The 23,140-nt window shown below is 47.2% G+C and overlaps 2 protein-coding genes across 2 annotated transcripts; one reads left to right on the top strand and one right to left on the bottom strand.

Moving 5' to 3' along the window:
* The first annotated feature begins 4,118 nt into the window (after positions 1-4,118).
* Positions 4,119-8,665, top strand: LOC131268938 (uncharacterized). The gene is made up of 3 exons (XM_058271240.1): positions 4,119-4,256; positions 7,287-7,646; positions 8,558-8,665. The coding sequence occupies exons 1-3, from the start codon at positions 4,119-4,121 to the stop codon at positions 8,663-8,665; spliced, it is 606 nt and encodes a 201-aa protein (XP_058127223.1).
* A 4,775-nt stretch (positions 8,666-13,440) lies between these two features.
* Positions 13,441-20,717, bottom strand: LOC131269740 (uncharacterized). Its single transcript, XM_058272247.1, has 3 exons — positions 20,556-20,717; positions 15,274-15,372; positions 13,441-13,827 (listed from the first exon to the last, which is right to left on the bottom strand). Exons 1-3 carry the CDS (start codon positions 20,715-20,717, stop codon positions 13,441-13,443), a joined length of 648 nt encoding a protein of 215 aa, XP_058128230.1.
* Positions 20,718-23,140: the final 2,423 nt, after the last annotated feature.

Below are 23,140 nucleotides of genomic sequence, written 5' to 3'. Positions count from 1 at the left end.
GAAAGAGATCCTCAGCATAGGTTTCATTTCGTAGAATGCACTTAGAATTGATGTCCTCCCCACCAAAGCGCTCATCAGTGCTTCATTGCGGGTTCCGAAGGACTCACCTGGAAGGACCACTACCTCCACCACCGAAAGTATACCCATCTTCAACCGCACCAAGGTTCAGCTGGACTACCCCAACGAACTGGTCCCGTACACTATGAAACTGACGGATGGGCTTTTTGGACCCCTCGGTAACTTAATGCGGGTAAATGAGATTCCCTTCAGGACCTAAAACACATACACCTCACCATATCCATACCTATCCAGCGATCCTTGGTGCGCATCGCGCAAGAGGTCCGTTTCTTTCAGCCTCTATTCGGAAACCATCTGATGGTCGTCATTCCGAAGAATTTGGACGTCTGAACCCGAAAACATTGGAGTGATAAGTGTAATAATTTATTTTCATACAACTCGTGTAGTCTAGCCTTGGAATGTAAAATAACCTCGTGAAAATTCTGTGATGTAGAATTGGAAAAAATACGCATGATAATTCGATTAAGTAAAATGACACGTCAATTGGTATTGGAAAAGTTCTCTAATCAAATATTTTGGCAGTCCGTCAGTTCCATGCATGGTTTTCAGTTCTATTGTCGTCTTCATCATCAATTGCTGCTCCAGGTGGAGTAGATCCTGCGTTTGTCAGCATTCGTAAAGATCTCATCCAACTACTCCTCTTGATGAAGAGTTTAAAGTAAAGTTGCTAGCGTTTGTGGTTCCTACAAAACCTTCATTTGCAACATTTGTTTATGAAATTGGTGACACCAACAGTTTTAGAAAACCTAGCAAAGACTTCACTTCCCAAAGAGTAATGTTTTTCGGTGAAACAACATTTTAGAATTCATTTCAGATGGTTCTTATAAACACACTGATTAGTTTGTTTTTTTACTAAAAGATATGTTTAAAATACATAACATCCGGGTGTTTTTATAACCAGATTCACCGCCTACATACTGCCTCACTTCCACCGAAGCAAACCGACCAAACTGTTGGCATTGAACTGAAAACATTGAATTTGGCAGGGATTAAAAAGTAAAGTAATTTGCTTCGGAAAATGTTTTTTGGTGTATTTCAAGTTAATTTCAATCAGGTGCCCACTTGTTTGTTGGTTTTATTGATTTATCTCTCTGACAGCTGGCATTACCAAAACAGCATAGCGACGGCTCGACACTGAATGCGTCGTTCCAGAAAGGTCAAACTTTGACCGCATCCCACAGTGCACAGTGTAAACCAAACGAGAAAAGAGAAGACAAATCCCAGCAAACCCCTTGATCGAAAGCACTTTACGTGCGTGTACTGCTGCCCTGCCTCCGCTTGGCAAACAACGTGCCCCCTTCCCCCCCTCAAAGATGGCCGCCTACGCGCCGTTACATTCGTCGTACGGTTTCGCGGACATACATAAACCGGGCGGATGCGCCACGTGCTTCTTCTTCTCTCGCCGATAAGGACGGTTGAGGGAGGGAGGGAATGGGTAAAAGGACGAACGGGGCGGGCCCCCGCCTTTATGCTTCGATTACGTGCAACAACACGCACGCACGGACGCGTGGTTGAACATTTTTCCAAGCAAACGATCCGAACCGATGAGATAACAGACGCAATTACCCATTTTCACTTTCCGCAGCGACCTTCCATCGACACCGATGGCTTTGTTTCAGTCGCCCCGCTTTCTTTCCTTCCCCCTTTTTGCGGTGGTTTCATTTTGTTTTCATTATCTTTTGCCTCCCTTTTTCCCTCTCATCGATCTCTTTCTTTTGTGGTAACAACCTTATCAGCCGAACGCGAAAACTCGATCGACGATGACGACAAGTGCATCATGGGGGAGGGGGCAATACCGGCGCGGGGTCGAAGGTTGGCACAATAAAGATTTCCTTTTACGGCGATGTCAAGGAGAATCTGTCAAGGAGCGCTGTAAAACAATCAAACCCGATCGATCTCGTAACTTCTGAAATTTCTCCTTGCGATCGTTTTGAGCTGAATTTTTCCCTGCAGTGTTCGGAAAAACCTGCGACTTATCCTGGTCCCTGGTCCTCTCGTGTCTTCCAGATGAATGCACGCACACACACACACACACACCATCGCCGCGCACTTTGACCCGCATTCGCCGGGAGAAATGACTTTCTGCCTGGGCCTCATTGTGCCTTCGTTTGTTTCGTGTTTCCTTCTCCGTTGTGTGGATGTCTTATGATGCGTGCTGGATCTCCGGTATGCTCGTGTCCGCCTTGGTTTCATCCACACACAGTGTGGTGCGCGAAAGAAGCAACTCACGAGAGTTCTTTTATGATCAACGAGAATTTATATTTTCTTTCAATATCGGATAATTCGTTATTATTATTACAATGCAAAATATTGTGGTGTCATTATAATGGTTTAAAATTCATATTTTTAGTTTTTTATAACACATGAAGCAGCGGGAAACAAAATTAATTATGTTAAACATATTACTTGTGCTACATCTCGCTAAATCCTGAACTAAAGCTTTCAATAGAATAGGTGAAAAGCTAGTTTACACAAGTTAAACAATGTGTAAACAAAAGTCTCATTATTTTTAGCTTGTCGCCCATCTCACAATGACTTTGCAGTTTCTTGCTCACTCAAGTTTCCTAAATTCATTTGCAAACACTTAAACAAAGCATTCGAATCCCACTCCGAATACTGTAAAACTTGGAAATTAAAACACAATAGTAAAAAAGTAGAGAACATATTTCACGATGGACTGTTTTCATGAAGTAAGCAACTTGATACTCTAGTTCGATAAGTGATCAAATAGATTATTTGTTTGGATAAGCTAGATTTAGCTAGGTTATGATTTTTTCTTTCTGTATTTTGTTAGTCCACCTTTAAAACTGTGGGTTTTTCAAAGTCTTTTATTCCTTTTCTCTCACATACTTCCTTAAATTTATCCCAATACTATTTTGTTCAATAAAACACTACTACTTCTATTTCCTGCTTTGGAAGTTTGATCAACATTTGTATTTATTTTAGATTTTATTTCATTTGGTTTTCATATGAAGAGTTTTTATTTTCTTTTCGCTTGCCAAGTATAAACTTACTGATAAAAATACAATTATAAATTTGAAGATCATGATCACACTATTCAAATGTGTTGTAAAATGTAAAGTTTTAAACTGTCTATTTGAAATGCGTTTAAAATAAGTCTAAAACTATGAGTTTCTGTAAAAAATTATCTCTCAAGTTAATCAAAACAACCATAATTCTGTTTGACAAATGTTTTCTTTAGTTTCTAGGTACTTACTTGTTAGTTTATTTTTCTACGCACCCTATAAACTTTTGTTATTACTCTCTTACCCGAAATAATATTGAACCATACTAATGAAGTATTAGAAACAGGTCTTCGATTTCAACCATGTAGTTGCTAATGTAAGAAAAAAATGCCCTTTTCGCATTAAGATTTTTTTTTTATGTTTTTTACTATCGAAAACATCGTTCACCACTGTGATTTGTGTGCGACACGTTCGTGTTGTCTCTACGCGAGGGAAAATATAAATGGTGAAATATATGGAGCGGGCGAAGGAGCGGAACGCGTTGTGGGAGAGAAGCAAAACAAAAACCATCGGTTTTGGACCAAAACCGCGAGATGCAAGCGGTTGCGGGCTGCCGTGGTGCCGTCCTGCTCACTTTCTTTCCGAAACGCCCCTCTCCCCCCTCCCCCCCTCGTGCCAGCTAGGAAGCGTGCGCTGCCACACGCCACATCGCCAGATCGGTCGGGGCCGGCATTTGTGGCAAAATTGTCGAACCGAACGCATGCGCATCCCATTTTGCGGCGGCCGGGCGGATTTCGGATTTGCGGTCGATTCTTGCGGGCTTCACCTGCTGGCTAGGTGTCCTTGACACGCCACCGGAAGGATCTCGTGCGGTGTCGGCACAGTCGGTCGGTTCGGTGTCGGTTCAGTTCGATGTCGGTGCGTACGCCGGATGGGTGCAATCGCGGTGCTGTTATCGTCCAACGTGGCCGAAGTGCGTGAACGTTTGTAGGTATCGAATCGAGCCGGTGATATAGCGGTGTGCGGTTCGGGTTTCGGGATTCGGCGCGCAAAGTGGAAACCCGCGAGCTGCGAATGTCCCGACGGGGGGCTGTTTGGTGTGTGGTGTTTTTGGCAATCTGGCTCTCGGTCGGCGGAGGCGATGCGAAACCGATCGATGTCGCGGCCGGCAACCCACTCGCCGAAGATTCGTTGGATCCGGTGCAGTCGAAGGTGGGTGAATAGAGAAGGGGAGAAAGCAATACTAATGGAAGTCAAATAATATACAACAACGAAGATAGTTAATGGAAAAGAATGTACACAACAGTGGCTGTTACGTAAATCTTCCATAGAAGAAACATCACCATACAAAACCGTGTTTCACAATCAACGAAGAAACGTCTTTCTTTTCTCACCAAACAAGCGAAACAACAACCTTAACACGTTGCGTACCAAGCGTTTTAGCACAATTTTTAGTACAATTTTTCTAATTACAATTTGTTTATAATTTTTGTTAAACCGATTGTTTTCGAAGGCCAAGCAAAAACTTAGCTTCCCAAAATATTTATATAAAATATTACAATAATTTTTATGTTGCATTTTCATTTATTTATAGGTCAAAAACTTTTTTGTACTAAAACTGCCGTCACCCATATTTGGGTGACGCGGTACGCAACGTGTTAAAGGTGCCCAGTGAGTGATTTAATTTCGAAATCGATCAAAGAACGCATCCGCCAAACCGTTTCCAAGGCAAGCGGCTACAATCAATCAATCAAATCACGATGACTCAACGAAAGACTTCAACGCGAGCCGAAGCGACGAACCCTATCGCGTGTTAATTATTTCGCCTTTCTTTTCCCCGTTTCACGTGCTTAAACCGAATGACTATAAATTTCGTACCGCAAGTGCAGCGCCAAGTGCATCGGTGCACACTCAGCGGTGCGGTTTGCCGGTTTTTCGGGGAAGAAATTATGCGCCGAATCGCGGTGGCGCTTCCTGCTTTCGGTTGGCAATCAGCCGTGGCATGTATGTACACCGAGGAGGGTGCCTAATGGAGCAGCTGACACCTAACTGCACCCGGTTATGCACTGAAAAGCTTCCATTACGGCAATAGCAAACGCGCGCGCGCGCGAGCCGTTGTACAATCACACCGTCCGCCCCGAACGTTGCGTTGGTATTAGATTTTAATCGCAGCGCAAACTTTTGCCCCTTTTCCGTGTTCGGATTTTTCTGTGGTTGTGGTTGTTTTTAATTATTTGATTACAACATAATTGTCGCAGTCACGAACCAGTATGACACGTTTTGAAACCAAAAATTTGTTTGTTTTGAAATATGATTCTTTTTTGTTGTTGAAAATCAAAAAGTGAGAAAGTAACTTATATCGATAAAACGCACACACACACACACACACAACCGACCGTGTTACTGTACAAATAAAATGCGCGAATAAGTAGGCTTCTGCCACTGGCGACCATAAACAATGGGTTTGATTTCTTCGGGAAGATAAATATTGCGCTTAAAGCTGCGCATTGGAATCCATACCTCGAGCTGGATGGCAGAGATGGAACGTCGGCAATTACTAAACACAAGACGCGCGAGACAAACCATTCGCCTGTCAGCTCCGGGGAACAGATGTGTGACCCATCGCAACGTCCTCCGGCTGGATGCTGCTATCAATCAAAAAACCACGCAGCGCGCGTGCTCTACCGGCTCCGAAAGCGAGTTTTATGAGACGAGCGCAACACAGGGTGGGTGGAGGTAGGGGGAGGGGAAGGTTGTGACACGCAAGTAGACAAGGCGATGCCGTGCAACGGACGGCAGCAAACGGAAAGATTCCGATTGTTTCGTCGATTTCGTGTCACTCGTGCTTCTTCAATCCCCGAATGTTTTCTTTCCTTCCCGCGGTTGGTATTTAAATATCTCTCGAGGTACACGAGTTCGAGAAAAAATAAATCATAATCGTTCCGAGCCACAAAGCGAGCGACACAAAAAAAAAAACGAACAAAATATTAAAGCTACAAGAAACGGTCACTATTATTGCAAAACCGACAGCAAGCGACGTCAGCAGACGGTTCCTTCTCCTTTAAGTGGTGTGTTTTCTCCCAAATTAAACCACTCAACCCGTCCGGATGTGCGAGAAAACATGGTGTAATTACACCATCTTAGTCACAGTCGACAAGAAAACAGACAAAGGACAAGTCTATGTGTCAAACCAAGTTGGGTGAGAGGATGTCCAAACGCGTTGGGTGGAAACAACCAAATCCGTTCAACACTTTTCATTTGGCAAAAACACATCCTCAGTTCGTTTTTTTTTCTTTCTACTTGTCCTGTTTAGTCCTGTTTGTTCGTTTGTTCGCCTAGTTTGAGTTGTACCTCCAGAGGCGGTTCAATTTATTTCAGGGGTTCAAGCGGTTTTAACATTTCAATTATCCTAAATGTGTTTATATTGTAGGCAAAAGTTGGACTTATTTGTTTTATAAGAGCTTGTTGTCCATTATACAGTAGTGCCATATGGTTTTAATATTTATAAATGGAAACTTAAGAAGTAACAAGAGAAGGATTTAAAAAAATAAGTTAGTAATTAATAATTTTCTACACGAAACTACTCTTTTTAATACTTTTCGTATTCTCATTTCTTTCTGTTCTACTTGTTTTGACAAATGCAATTCTATTTTATTATTAAAAAAGGAACGTTTTTATAAAGTTCAAAAAACCACCATGTGATATTTTCACTTTTAAGAGTCGCACTCGAATTATTAAATCCTTTGAATAATTTGAGCATCGATCAGGAAAAGCAATTACATGAGTAAAAATACAAACTTTTGACCATGTATTGCAGGCACTTCAAATGAAAAGATGAGATTAAAACATGGAAAAATACAACAACAATACGGCAACGTCTGTCATAACTCAATAAATAAATAAAAAAAAACATGGAAAATAAAAACCATTCTTCCAAGAATTTAAAAGGGACAATGAAAAATGAAAAAGCAATATCAAAGTATACCTAAAATCTAACTAGGTAAAATTTGTTTGATATTGCTCACTATGCATATCTAAAAGTGAAAAATATAAGTTACAAATCAGTCCTCTCATTGGAAGATCCGTCTCTGTGTGCCTTCCTTAAGTGAAGCGAGGAAATGAGGTCAACTTGTATTTCTGCTTCCATTGTATGTTGATTGCCGTGACAGATTACATTTCTCCCTTTCGTCTGTTTCTCGCTTTCGCTTTTTTTTCTGTGTTGTTACGGTGCGCGATCCTTAGGATGCCATTGGGGAGGACGTGTATCGAGCGAAGCGTAAGTTCCGGCCGGAGGAGTGGGCCGCCGCGAACGCCATCCTGGATCTGCTGGCGCAGCTGAAGAGCGCTCGGCAGGGTCAGCTTACGACGCAGGCACCCCGCAGGACCACCACAACCACGACAACATCCACCACCACCACCACCACAACTGTAAGGCCGATGGCGCAGGTTAAGGCCCGGGCGGATCGGAGTCCGCGCGAAGACGACGACGTGCCGCAGTTCAACCCGGACGGCACGATCATGCTGCAGCTGCCCGGGAAGCTGTTCGGCAATGCGACCAACTTCGTCCTGGCGGCGGCAAAGCTCTTTGGGGATTTTATTACGGTAGGTGTTGGACGCAACAGTTGTCGATCTTCGCTTGGATGCTTGTTGATGGATAACGCCAGGAGCATTTTTTCAATAACTTGTTTCTTCTAAGGTTCAAATTATTGTTGAATACCTATCCTTTCCGTTTTGCTTTTATCCTTTTCGTACGAAGCACTTGCTAATGAAGCTTCCAACGCCTAAAAGTATGCTACATCTTGACCTAATTTTATCAAAGCTCGTTCCGGTGAGGCTTTCCCAGATATTTTCACTTAAAATAAATATATTTATTTACAAAAAAGTTAATAACTCAGATAAAATTAATCCTTTCAAAACATGCACCTTAAAATTGCACTTAAAAAAATAACGAACAAGTTATCAAAAACATGTCACAAACCAGAAAAAATATAAACTATTGAAAGTTACAAGACTATTTGAACAATGACCAAACAACAAACGCTAGCAACTTTCTTTTCAAAACATCTTCAAAATGAATATTTCTTTTGCGTTTCGCTAATGATCAACCTGATATCTAAAGCATCTAACGCTCAACAGCTATTATTTCTCAACTGGTACATTGCATTGCTAAAACATGCAAACATAGATATTTTTAGTCTGCCTGACAAAGAAGAGAACTTGTTCAATGCAACTTCACAGTAAAATTTACTTCATCAAATTATCTGACGTATGTAGTTTTCTCCGATCACAGATGATTACTAGTCCTTTTCAAATGTATATGTTTCTAGTAACATATTGCATAAATGTTTGTACATTGAATCAACTTATGTATGTCTGCAACTTTATAAATTTAGAGTTTCTTCTTCGTTTCTCCTTCCTTGGTTTGTTTGTTTTTCTAATGACTTACATTTTCAATGTTCCAAACCATTTGAGTATTTTATTTAATTTATTCTGTTTGTATACTTTCCATCCAGAACACGGCCATCCGGACAGCGAGGTTCATGCAGCTTTTCCAGCCGATCGCTGGTCGCCATTTGTACATTCAAATACCGACACCGAGTCCGCCGGGAGGAGACAGCTGAGCCGAGCCGGTTTTTTCCGGAGATAAGATAGGCCATAGCGGGAGGGTGAGCGGGACGGAGAGCACGAGGAGGCACAATAAGTTATTTTACACTCTAGGGCTAGGCTATACGAGTTGTGCGTAAATAAATTATTACTCTTATCACTACAAGCTCCTGGTTCGGCGTCTTCAGACGTCCAGCTCCTTCGGAATGTCGATCATCAGATGGTATCCGAACACCGGCTGAAAGAAACGGACCACCTGCGCGATGCGCACCGAGGTTCCCTGGAGGGGTGTGGATGTCAGTGAGGTGTGTGTGTGTTTCAGGTCCTGAAGGGAATCTCATTTACCCGGACTAAGTTGCCGATCAGGCGAAAAAACCTATCCGTCAGTTTCATAGTGAACGGGATCAGTTCGTTGGGCACGGCAAGTTCAACTCTGGTGCGGCTGAAGATGGGTATACTGTCAGTGGTGGTGGTGGTAGTTCCAAGTGGGTCCTTCGGAACACGCAATGTCGCACTGACGAGCGCTTTGGTGGGGAGGACTTCATTGCTGAGTGCATTCTACGAAATAAAACCTATGCTGAGGATCTCTTTTGGGAAATCGCCTGTAAAACGTACCTCTGAGGAAGTTGTCGATGACGCAGCAGACGTCACCGCGTCTAGTATGTCCTTGGAGGATGACGATTCGGTGGAGGATTCAATTGGTTTCCCAAGGACCTGGCAGAACAACACCAATCCCAGCAAGAGAACACTCTTCGGACACATTTTCCTCAGGAGAACGTAACGCTGCCGCCGATGCAACACTGTCGACGAGTCAGCGTTAACTAACCCCGATGCAACGGATTGTCCCGAGAGTCGAGTAAACATCACCTGCCGGTTGCAGCTCGCACGCAAGAACAAACACAACTGCATTATGCATCGCTCGCAGATCAAACACAGCGGTGCATGGTGTCGAGGACGCCCACTTCTGACCGAGGCACACCAGCGGAATGCACCCTCTGACGCAACGGTTTCAAACACGCAGGAAGCAGACCTCCACCGTGCACAGAAGTGAAAGTTGTCCCGGGCGGCGGAGAAGAAGTCCTCTGAGATGGCTTAGACCTAGAATTTTAAGGTTGAGAGTTAGCAGCTCCTACTAGCAGTCAAGACTGGGTTAATTACAGGCGACGAAGGCGGGCAAATTACGCATAATGACGCCACTAGATGAATCAGCCCCCTGCATAGGGTCCCCTACGTCAGGAAGCGATTGATAGATGGTCTGTGGCATGCGTATCGACCGCGACCTTGATCTAACGAAGCCCCGAAGGCTGCAAGACGATCCCATCCGATTCCGCGCGTGAAACAAATGTTCAGCGATGAACCATTAGCGCGTTTGGGGAGGGTTTGTCCTCAAGATGGACCCCAAATTAACGCACAATCGATCATGCACTACTCACGTGCGTTATAATTAAGCAAAATGTTTAAACGTCGAAAGGTAGCTCAAATGTCTAACAAGAAGAAGCAGGCAATTTGACACGCTCGTTACGCATTCGAAAGGTGCGTGAAGCCGTGAGAAATACGAGAATTACAGCCATTTTGGAAACCACTGTTCACGCAGTATCGTCCCAGCCTCGCTCTAATTTTAATGAGCAACTTTACCTCGACCAAAAGGACATAATTAGTCATGGAAGTTAGATGAATTTTAACGATTTAGTAATATACCCTAAGATTCTTTTTTTGCATCTATCCTTTCGCTGAATGAAGTTAAATTCAATAACCACTAAAGCTTTTCTCGATCTTTTTCCTTACATTGTCTTATTTATTTTCCATTTATTTGATTATTCCAAGTACTGTATTCGAACTGTTCTAATGTAAACAAAATACATAAATAAAAGAAAAGGTGTATGCTGCGGTTTGCTGTTATAAAATAAATGTATTCTATGAAATTTGGGTTTCAAAAACTCGCATACAATTCAATACACCACGCACGGTAAACGGCATATTTTTGTTAAGTTTGCGTCACTTGTATTGTGTCTTGATCGAGACAAAATGTCGTTACCTCTTTTTAAAACGATCCATGGATATATTGTATTATTTTTTTTCTCGTTCGGAAAACAAGAATACATTAAATAGTTTAAGAATACTTATAAAATGTTTTGAAATTACTAGGGATTGACAGCGAGCAACGAGCTTAAAACGTGGTTTACCGATTGCATACCTTGAGGCGCCTAAATGTGCACTATTTAAAATGAATCTTCAACGAGTGACAAACAAGTTTCGGATAGGGAAAGAAAACTAGGAACAGGACAGCTTTTTGTTGAAATCCTATCAGTATCCGGTGAAGAAACCTTATCCGAATCCTTCGGTAAACGTTACAATCGAGTCGGTTCGCTCCTCGGCTGCTCTCTTGGGCGATCCAAGAAGGGGTTGGATCTGTTCGGAAGAGAAAGCGCAACAAGCTAGCTGACCCGAATGGAACGTCGCGGCGAAGGGGGTGCGAAATAAATATGTATTTAGTGCGGATGAGTTTAGGAAACGTAACCCGTAAGTCAAGTCTTGTGTGCCTCTAGAATGGGTCGAAAGCCTAGATCTCGTTCGCGTCGGTCGCACCCGAGAGGAGATCCAGCACGAGCGAGGTGTCGGTGGTGGTGGTGGTGATGGGGGCGGCCCGCGTGGTGGTGGTCGTGCGCGGCGTGGTCGTCGTCGTGGTCGTCGTTGGGATTTCGATCGTCAGATGCTTGCCGAACAGTGGCTGAAACACCCAGAAAAACTCGCCAGCCCGACGAGCGGTGCTCTGCAATGGAAAAGTGTCACTGAGAATCGGCCGGAAAAATCGCATCGGAAAAGCGAAACGATCGCCGCGTACCATGATCAGGTTTCCGATGCGGCCGGAGATGTTGGTGACGAGCGTGAAGGAGCTCCCGAAGAGCTCGTCCGGCACCTGCAGGGACACCTTCTGCCGGTCGAAGTCCGGCGTGTCGTCGGTTGTCACCGGGACGGGAGCCCTGGTCGGGTGGATGGCATCCTTGACCGCCTGGGCTGACTGTTTGCTTGCCTGGATGGGCGATGGAGAGAGAGAGCGTGTGCGTGGAAAAGAAAACAAACATACATAAAACGGTTAAAATCGAAGCATCGGCACCTGATCCGCAGAAAACAAATTGAAAACGTTAAACAAAAACATAAAAACAAGTTAAGAACTGAAACTGGATTAAGTTCGGGGATGCACGAAAAAGTTAGTGAAACAAACTTATTTCTCTCGTCCAATCCATTCGACAGCTATGTACAGATCAGAATCATCTACACCATGCTTCCCCCGGACTAACGTACCACCAACAAAAACGATACAACTCCTTACGCCACCAACAGAAATACAAACACTGGCAAATGTATACGAATAGTGAATAAAATTTTCCTTTTTATTAATCCATTATTTACACATTGTATGCAAATTTCTATCAGCTACCGCGTTCTGTGTCGTTTTCAGTTTCTGTGTGTTTTTGTTTTGTTTTTGTTTGTTTTTGTCAACGCTTTCCCTACCTTTTACCTGCGAGCGTTTCCTGTTTGTTTACCTTACAACTTTCCTCCCTTACACTGTTAGTTTGATACCATTTTCTTTTCCTTATGCGTGTTTCTTGTTGAGTTTCTGATTTTCTGCCAACTGGTTGATTGTTCTTCTTTTTTTCTATGTTTTCAGGTTTTCTATTGTAACTAATATGCCTTTGCCTCCACAAACAGAGCCAATCCTAGCTGCTTTCCTTTTATCAAACACTTTTCTACCGCTTTTTTTCTTCTTTGCTTCAACCAACTTTAAATATCCACAATCAAAACGAGCGTATCCTTCGCGCTGCTTCTACCCATGTTTGTCTCCACCGTTTCCTCCGCATCCGGTGCCATTGTCGGTTTCTGTTCACCGTTCTTTCCTTTCCCTTCCGCTTATCACCCGTTGGCACTTAAATTAACTGATTGCTTACGAGCAACTGAGGCAAAACTCGCCACTTGCAGGCGATTGAGGATGGATGAGTGGAGAGTTTGGATGGATTTGTGTGTATGTGTGAGTGTGTGGGTATGTGCTTTTATTATTTTAAATTGAGCGTTCCCTTGCTTTTCAGCGGGTATAGGGGAGGAGTTTGTTTTGTTTTGTGTGTGTGTTTGCTTTTTTCTCTACTTTAAAGCGTTAGGACGTTGCGATAGATGAAAATAACCTTTGTGTTTTTTTTTTATTTAGTTTTAATTATTCCGACAGCTAAGCCGAAAACCCCCAATATCAAGTAAATAACAAAATAAGATGCAACAAAAGATGGGAAAACGGTAGAAGAGAACAAAGTGATAGAGCAAGGTAGTAGAAGAAAGAAAGGATGATCAAAAGAGAGTAGAAGGAAATGGAAAAATGAACAAAAGTGAAATAGAACGAAGAACGAAGGAAAGTAGCGAAGAGATTGAGTGAAGAGAAAAAGTAATCGATCTAATTCCTCCCTAATGAACCCTTGCCGAGGCGTGAGGAGTTGGTCCTAGCCCTAGCCTTGGCCGGCACGCTGTCCAGCCAAATTAAATAAGAGCGCAAATTCCGATATCCTAATGGTGTGTGAGGGTGTATGAGAGTGGTTCCCGTTCGTGTGCCGTACGGCATGCCGTTTGAGATGTTGAGATGATGTCTGGGCGATGTCGATGAGGTCCTCCGAGCGGGGCAGTCGGGTGAGGGGACCGGGCCAGCGGTCCGCCAAGCACCGAGTGCTTGGTACCTCAGCACGCCCGACACGAGAGTGTTCGCCCCCGGCTGGAGGACGTGACCTGGCGGCGGAGGCCATCTTGCAAGCGCCTACTCGTCGTCGTCGTGGTCGCCCAGCGACACCGTGTTCGAGCCACCGTGGCCGCCGCCGCCGGACGAACCGGACAGGATCGGACCGGACAGCTTCAGCAGCGAGGACACGATGTTGCCGAGCTGCGGGGCGCCGCCGCCGCCTCCGTTGTGGTCATCATCTCCGTGGCCGCCGCCGCCGGACGAGCCGCCGAGGAAGCCGCCGCTCAGCGAGCCGATCTTCGACGTGATGAACTGCACCTTGGGCGTGATGACGGACGAGATCAGCGACTGGAAGTCCGGCACCGGCTTCGGCGGCTCGATGTGGTGCTGCTTGTTCTTCTCGATGTTCGCATGGTCCAGCTTGTCGATGAAGCGCGTCTTCGCGTCGATGAACGAGTTGATTTTCTGTCGGGTTTTCGACGGAAGCGTTTCGTTTCGGGGTTTCGGTTTGATTGATTGAGGTGGGGGGGGAGGGCGACGTGCGGCGAGGGAGTGGAAAAGCATTCATTAGTCGGTGTAACCGGACGGCCTGTATTCACACACGCACACCATTTCGTTCTACACACACACATACACACACCGCTGTGCAATTCCCTGTCCGATTGAATTGTGCTGTTGAGGCGTAAGTTCCCCCAAAATTTACCGTCTGTTTGTTTGTTTTTGAAAGCTTTACATAAAAAACACCTGCACGAGTGCCAGAATTTGGCAGCAACCAAATTCACTCCAAAAGAGAGTGGGTGAAGCAAAAATAGAACCTCCCTTGGAAACCCAAGAATTGGGAGGTTATAATAACTTGGGACTAGTAGGGGTCGGAAGGGAGGGTGGAGGGTGTGGGAACGTGGGGGAACTTCTGGGACTCGAATGTCCCGACAAGTGGCTACCCTGTGGTCTGTGTGTTGTCAGCGAACTTGAAATGAAATCTATCCGTCTCTGCACCCAAAATTATGTCTAAGCCAAATGTCAGCCTATGCCTTTATCACGACCGCCTGTGGCAGCTATCCTTGACCTATGGGCCAGATTCTCTTGGAAGTATCCGACCGTAGGTGCAAGCAAAATGGATCCAATCCATCGTCGAACCCTTCTAGGAGTCGCCCGAGTTGCAGCTGTAAGTCCTACCGACGATCAAAAACCTAAACCTAAACGTTACTAGGCAAAACAAACCGAACGACCTTAACCGACCGTCCGGCGACCAACTGACCGACTGATACAGTTCCACGCGGCCATCTGTCTTGCCGAGGGGATCCGGTTTTTCCACCGTGTGACAGCCGGTCGCGTTTTCGGGCGACTTTAAAACCGGTCCACCCTGCGGAGCGCTTCGGAGCGTGTGACAGATTGAGCTCAATGGTAGCAGAGCAGCGCGGACGGCTACATTCTAACCGTTACGGCCGAACGGTCGGATCACCTGATGGGCGTTTTACATCTATCTCTGCTCGAAAACCCATTTGCATACGGTGTCACCTCCTCTGATCGTCGATGCACAGTCAAGGATGCTTTGTTTGTCGTTTGTATTTCTTCCCGAACTGTTTTAGAAAGGGATCTACGTTTGTGCCTTAATATAATTTAGTTCGCGTCTGAATGTACTTAGGGTTTTAGAGAGATTTTGTCGTGCTCTGTTGCGCAAAAAACAAAAAAAAACCATCACCAGTTTGAAAATCTTATGCCGCAACCTTGAGAACCCTTTGGGGGTGGTGTAAGGGAGGGGGAATGGTACATAGACATCGTTCGGCGGAAGGCCGAGGTACGCAACACACTACCAATCGTCACTGTACAGAGCGTTAGCCACACCAGTTCTTATGTCTAGGGGTTGGAGGTCATGATAAGTCGTAGCAGGATGCTGCATTTTCTACTCACTCCAAACACGAAGCCCAGGATGGCGTTCTTGGTTTCGTACTTCGGGTCCGGTACTTTGCGCTTGTCGCGGTCAAGGTCGTCACCGATGGCTACCGCGTCCTATGTTTTTTTTTGAAGATAGAAAATAGAGGAACAACAAGAAAAATGGTTTACGGATGAAGCAGAAGAAATCAAGCGCGTGAGAGTGGATGTACATAGATAGAAAGAGTAAAACAAAAAAACAACAGGAGAAAACAAAAAAGAAAACAGTACAAATAAACAAACGCGTCCTGGTAGATGACAACAACAGTAGGTTAGCGTGCGCAGATGTGTGTCAAGAGCATGTGCGAGCACGCTAAGTGCGATGGAACGTAATCGAAAATCGTGCGTGCGCGTGGTGTAAGTGAAGCGAAACGAAGAAGAAAAACCACGCTCACACACACACACGTGCGAGGAGAAATGAAAAGTCCAACTCACAGCACATGAAGCACGCACACACCTAGCGTCCGGAAGAGGAAAGCGAAAGCGAAACAATCGAGCGCGAAACAAGACACGTAATGGCCGCGTACGGTGAAAGTGTGAACAACAACAAAAATGGAGGAACCCGAAGAAAAAAACAAAAACGGGTGCCATCGAGAAGCAACTGGGTCAGCAGAGTGCACAACGCGGCCATTAAAAAGATAAGAAAAAATGGAGGAAAGCAGAGAATGGGACGAAGGCTGATAAAAGTGAGAGTGAAAAATCACGTTGCGCGAAGGGGTGGCCATGTTTGACGGTTCGTTGGCGTCTGTCGGTGGTTGTGTGGAGTCGTAATATCAGGCATAATTCACAACCTCCAATCGCTGCTCGGACGGAGGCGCCGACAGTGGAGCAGTAGCACGTTGCATGATTGGGCTACATCGGGGGGAAGAAGATCACCAGCACGCGCACTTACGGAACACCATTATAGCGGCCGTTACGTCAGACCACGCACAGCGGCGCGAGCGCGCGTCAGCGTCTCCAGCGGAAACATGCGCTTTTGCGAGAGGATTCCACACGTTTTTCATTCGGAGCTTCTTTTGAACCGATAAACCTGTTTTCTTTTAGGTTGTGCTCTTCAGCCGGGGTTCGGTTTCGATCAGCTGACAGGTCGAGCGATTGAGAGCACCTCAGTAACCCTGAGGCTGTAGCCATTACGGGTTTCGAAGAAGACGCCTCACCAAAACACTCCGACAAGTCATCGTGACGCTGCAAGTCACGCTCCGAACATGAATGGGATGGCGGATGCAAATACTATGCAAAACACAGCCGATGATACGATGTATCGCTAGTCACCGGGTAGGTTCATCTCCCCCTGTCCCACGTGCACAAGCGAATCGAGCCTCCGGAGTTGCCACAAACATCGAGATGATCATCTTCGGCTCACTTTAGCCTTCTCTTCTTCGCTATACTTCATCATCATACTGCGCTCTCAGGTGAACACGCTCTTGTTAGCTCTGGCACGGTTACAAGTGGGATTAATTTCCGACAAAACAACCGCTTTATGATGTGACAGGCAACTGGCACTTTCTTGCTTAACAAACCACTTAAGCCGAGGTCTCAAGCTCTACATTGGAGGATTGCTCTAGCAACTCTTCACCGAGTTTTCGGGGTTTAGCAGAGTAGTGGATATTATTCAACCACGAGATCCGGGGAAGTTCCCAGGTTCGGAAGATCTCGATGACCACCGCAATGCGCTAAGGCAGACTCGTAAGACTTTCGAGTCGCCGGTTGAACTATTCCGTAAGCGATTCCTAAACCGACTTGGGGCAGTAACCATTTCCCAACGAGTCCAGCGAGTGAACAGCGGTGTAGACAAACGCTTGCGGCGCTTCCTCATACTCGGGACGCCACGGATAAACGGCCGGCCACTTCTGGGAGGGGTTTATTTTAGTTGAACTTTTTGTGGCGCGAAGTGCATTACGCGTGTGCAGTTTTGCGTCGCCCTTCATTTCCGGCCTTTCGCTCGTAATCGAATTGTTTCCGAGGCCGAACCCCGCGAAGATCGCCATTTTGGGATGTTTGCCCACCTTTAGCTAGTGTAAGGACTGTAGCGATGAGGAAGTTCACGCAATCACCGCGCACAATTGGGATGCGTTTGTGCGACTCCTCTTTTGACGTTTGAAGATGAACTCGAGCCTACAATAACGTGGGGAAGCAAAGTGATGCGTTGGATAACCGGCTTGCTCAGCTTCCACAAACGCTTAGGCTATCACCACCTTTGCGATGCGTCTCTGGTGCGTCACCTGCGACCTCCACTCACTTTCCGGAAAATATATCAAATGGTCTACAAGAGGCATCTCGACGTAGAGTTTTGGAGATTACGCCATCTGGCGGCGCCACGCAGGCACCGAGTTCGGCGACCGTCCCGCACTTTGCCGGCTGACCTTCAACTCAGGAGGCTAAGAGATTAGGATAGCGCTCATGTAACATGCCCGGCGAAGAGGAATCTCCAACGCCGCCTGATGTCACTTTCGGCTATCGAAAAACGCGCCGCTTTCGCCGATCTCGTAACCAATCGGTTACGGTTGCGGCTCCTCAGGAGCCCAAGCGGTTCAGCTCGCTTGCGTACTCCGGCCTTTCACGCGCTTTATTACCGCGTAGGCCGACGGATCTGAGTCGCTTTTTTTTTTTTGGTGTATGTGCGGTGGTTGTTTGTTAGGTTCAACTTCTGTCACAAGAAATCGAAACCGTGTTAAATGGACTCGCACTGAGGGGGTTTTTGGATTGTCGATGGCGTGGATCACCTCGGCTAAGCTATTTCACACGTTGCCCGACCGAGTGGAGGTCGCCGTTTCAAGGTTTCGGTGATTTGTTTTCGACGTTTTTCGCTCGGTGAATTAATTTAGGCATACGTTTCTGTCGGTGTTTTATTGACACCTCGCTGGGTGGAATTAGCCTGCGCAATCTCCTAGCCACCCGAGGCCGTTGGTTTCACGCTTGCAGCAAAGTGGGGCTTTCACCCCATACGAAAAACGTATGTTTTATCGTTTAATAATAGGTGTTTAAACAAACATGGAGTGTCGCAAATGTTTTGCCCTTTATTCGGAGAATGGACTCGCCTGTTCTTGGAGTCGCCTAGCAGAGATACCAGCTGGTAGTGTCCTTGCAGAGCGACGTGATACTTGTGAATGTTGTCTGGCGAGTGGGCGGCACGGATCTTGTTGCAACGCTACCGCATTACCGCGAGCAAGGGACTTTCGCGATACTCAACTCCGCGGGGAGTTCACGCCCAAGTCCAAAGTCTAGCTATATAGCTGAGCCTATAAACATGCACCAGAGCCAATGTTGGCGTGTCTGCGAATAGCGACCGCGCTTTGTCAGAGCGAAAGGAAATCTCTGAAGAAAAAGTGCGAGGTGCAGAAGGGCAGCAAGATAGCCGCACAGGCCATTCTATTTCTCTGAATGCTCGAACACCAACGCTCGACGGTAAGAAAAGTGACTCCAGCAAGCGTCAGGCAATCGCTAGCTCAGATATTTAAAAAAAAAACATACTACAACAAACCCGTAGCTATACAGAACGCTTTGGCGAACGAGTTTGCATCAAGGCAAGCGAAGGTTGGGGGGAAAGGGAAAAATGAAATGAAAATGCAAAACCTGCCAGCGCAAGCAGCAGCGGGCGGATTGCAAGAAAAGTGCACGTTCGGTTGCCACCGATCCGAAGGACGCTTGCTTCGTGGTGGCGAATGGGAGGGTGTTGTGGGACGGTGGAGTGTCGGGTTTCACAAACAAACGAATTGGCGAACTATACCGAACTATATTGTGCAACCGCGCAAAGGGTGATTTTTCCAGCCGCGATGAAAATCGCCCCCTTCTGAGGGATTACCTTCACCGAAAAGCCTATCATAGGTTCTGCTCGGACGACTCCACTCGCGAAAATTGTTTGACAGATTGGAACAAAAAAAAAACAAACACAAAAACTCGTCTTGCTGAAACAAACCTCAGCAAACGGATTTGACATTTCCAATTCCCCATTCCCCTGCACGGGGCGCCAACCTACCTCGCGTACTATGCTAAACCGGCTAGCGTGCGAGGGGTTCGGCGCCCCTTAGATCGGACATTAATTTTGCGTCTAAATTGACCCAATCTCCCCCACCGAGATGCGAGATGTGACAAGAGTGGCAAACCGGTTCTCCAGCGGCATTCGATTGCAACAAAATCGACGGTTCGGCACTCGAAGCGAGGCAGCAACACCGTTTGCCACAGATCCGATCTCCTGAGTCGCCCAGCAGGGGCTGACGGATGCTGAGGAGGGGCAGAAGAAACGAGAGGCTCTGGTGACCGTACGACACACCGTGTGTTGGTTGTTGAGCAACTCGATTCGATTCCTAAATCACCGTGGTTGGTCGTTGGTCCTGCTGCATCGAACTACGTTCCTCACGCATGCCTTGTCACCCGTTCCGCTCGGTGTAAGCTTTTTGTCACCTCACGCTGGAATCGTCTCTGGTGTTAGGATAGGTTATGACGATGACCTACTTATTATAAATAGAGGAGTTGTGTGGACATCACGCCTCGCCACGCCGGTTAGCTTCGGGTTGGGGCGATGGCAAAGGTTGGAGGAAGCGTGCTAGACCCCACATCCAGCAAAAGGTTACAGGTGACGCCCGCTTGGTCTTCCTCCAACATGGCTGCATATCAATCATCCATTCGACTAAACACACCACGCTTCGGAAGACAAAGGTCATTCCGGTGACGGTCAAGGGTACACACCCACACACACTCAGTGTCTGATAAGCATCAAAATATGCGCAGGTTGGATGCACCCCTCAGCTCTAAAAGGTGTGAGCCTTCCCAGGGTTCTACTGCCGGAGGTCTCGCGCATGCCTGAGACGCATCAACAATGAGGCAATTATCGCACCATATGGCTTGAAAGAGCCTCCGCCCGTGGGAGAGCCGTACGCACGCACGTACGTCAGAACCTTGCTGGCAAACCTGACCCTGGATTGAGAGTCAGGGTGCGGCCTCTGCAATTCTTGGCTCAATCGAACGTTTCGCCAGCGAGCACTAGGAAGTACCTGGTGCTCGGAGTCGTGTACCATGCACCGTATTAAACCGTATTTCTGATGCCCGCAAACGTTGCAGGTTCCGAACTCTTCAGTTTTTCGCAGTAGCACCAACACCTATTCCTAGTTATGTCGCAATGATACCACACTTCCAGTTCATTCACGTACACTGGCGTTGCACACGGTTCGAGTTCTGACAGATCGCGCACGCACTGGCACGCTTTGCTTCCTAGGGCAAAAATGGCGAATTGGTGAACCCTCCAGGGGACGGTGTGCACTAACCTGAGACTCGAGCGGGTTGACGGCAGACTCGGCGGCCGGGATCACCTCCACCGCATCATCGCCACGCTTGACGCGCGTGCTCGGTGCGGCCAGGGCAACGCCGGCGCACAGCACCAGGGCGACCAGTGTCGTCGCACTACTCCAACTGCTGAACGGCTTCATCGCGACTTCGGGCGCAGCGGGATTGATTGTAGAGGTTTGCGGCTCGCGTTCGTGCAGGCTTCGAATGGCAGATACCTGGACCTGTGCGTGGTACCATCCAGGGGGGATATGTGAAGAGACAGAAAGAGAGATATGGGGAACACGGACACACACGGGAAGGTATTAGAATTTTGGAATCTTTTGGACTAGAGGCGACTAAGTTCTAAGTTCTTGGGAAGTGCAGCTGTAGCTGTTCTATGGTGGATCTCCCTAACGATATCCCTAAAGGCAAAAACCACCCAACGCGTTACCCGGTCGTGGTTGCGTAGCCTGGCGTACTCTACGCGTGTCTGGTGGTCGCTTCTCTGCAGCGGGATGCAAGTGGCTCTAACAGCTCCAAACACTTAAATGATCACCGTTCGATTCGACGGCTGGTGTTTTGCTGGAGCGTTTGCACCGATCGGGGCCCGCTCGCGTCCACCGGGGCCAGGCGAGCCCGAACACGGAGCCCACCCAGCCCACATCACCCTCCCTCCCTCCCCTCCCCCCTCCGCCAACCCGTGGAGGGGGTGTACTTCGGCAGCTTCGGCAAGGGGACCCAGGCCGGGACCGCCGCTTCAGGGCTGCACGGGTATATCCACCACGCCGCGGGGTAGGGCGGTACGGGGGGGGGGGAAACACACACTCGCACACACGATCTCCGACAACCGAGAGGGTGAGAGTTACCAATCGCGCTTGCCCTGCCCCCCAAAAACGGGGAGTCGAGCTCGGGCAGTTCGCGCGCATTCGTGCGCTGTGAAAAGTGCAACCCCACCACGCGCGGGAAAGGGGAGGCTGGATAGGGGCAGAAAGAGACAGATAGCCCGAGTGGAGCGGCCGATGAAGAAAAGCTCCTCATCAAAAAACCGCCTCAGTGACTCCTAGAAAAAAAACAAAAAACAAAACCCGAACTCACGACATTTTCGTGAACCGAACATTTCCTTTCACTCACTCCAAAACCGATTGATCTCACTCACTCTCACTCGCTCCGTTTTCCTTCGCCCTCTCACTCACACTCCCCCTCCCCCTCAGTTCCCCTTTGAGCTACTACTCGCGAGATCCTTGAAGACTCTGCCAGCAGAGGGCGCTGCCTCACTTTGCAACGAGATTGATTTTCCACCCAAACACCCCCCGGACTCGTTCCCTCTTTCGCACCCATTACCCCCTCTCTAGTACTTTTTTCTCACTCAACAACTTCGCGTAACAGCGGTGTGTGTGTGTGTGCGGGTGTGTATGTTGCTAGAGGACTCACAGCTGGCGCTAATTCGATATTTCACCACGAAAATCACCACAAAATTTATCGGCAATCGGGGAGAGGTGGGAGGATTGGGGGAAATGAGTGTGTGGGATGAAAGTATTTTGCTTCCCCCTCCTCTCCCCCCCCCCCCCCCCCCTCCCTCCAACCGTTTTATCCGATGATAACGACTATGGAACTTACGGTGTTGTTCTTGCTTCTATTTCCAAAGAATTGGTTCTTGGTCGCGAATTTCCTCTCGCTGGTTGATTGCTTGAAGTATATGTTGTGTATGTGTGCGAGCGTCGCGCTAACCACTAACTGCAGGTTGTTCGCCGCTGCCGCCCGGACTGGTAAATGGTTACTCTACTAAAGGGGACGCCCGTATTTCTACTCTTTCTCGGCGCGCACAAACCCGCTTGCGATGCGCGATGTGCAAGAGCGGCAGGCATCATCGTGCGACACCGCGCCCGGTCCGGCATAGGGCCGTCCCGCTCGTCTCCTTTTTCCCGCTCCTTTGGCGTTAGGCTAACGATTTTCCCGCGCCGAACGGGGCTGTTAAAGGGGAGAAAAACACAAATTTTGCCGCCACCACCATGCCGATTCGAGAGCAAGTGGTGGCTTTTCCCTGACCAGGCGACAGCTGAGAGGGAAAGAGAGAGAGAGAGACAAGGTGCAGCTTCCGACGATCCGATCGATCTATTTTCGGAGCGATACGCGACGCCATACAGGTGTCGACATGTATTTTCGTCAGCACGTTTTTGTCACGATTGTTAAAGTTCGGCCTTTCGAACCAATTTGTAGCAAGTTGAATAAATTACAGATGCTCAAATATGCTACCTTCCTTATGTTAACTTAATGTTTTAAATCCGTTTTTCCACGAAAAGCTGTGTTTAGATTTCCGTCGTCCATAATTTCGGGGGAAAGGAAATAAGATTAGAAACTCCATCAAACGATCCGCTCAACCGTTTGGTGAAAATTGCATTATCTCTATCGATGTCGGCAAACCGTTGTTTCCTAGTCCGTTTCCTTCCTTTATCGACACCTCTTTGCACGCTGTTGTTTGCAGCAATTCATTTTCATCGTGGCGAACCGGTTTTTTTTCCCTTCTCATTTTCTAACGCATCAAACCCGGACCATTAGGAGCAGCAATTGGCTCGGTTGCTGCAAC

This window comes from Anopheles coustani, chromosome X, assembly GCF_943734705.1.
Source record: "Anopheles coustani chromosome X, idAnoCousDA_361_x.2, whole genome shotgun sequence".
NCBI lineage: Eukaryota > Metazoa > Arthropoda > Insecta > Diptera > Culicidae > Anopheles > Anopheles coustani.
The sequence above is the reverse complement of the archived record's forward strand: the minus strand, read 5'-3'. Positions and strand labels throughout refer to the sequence as shown.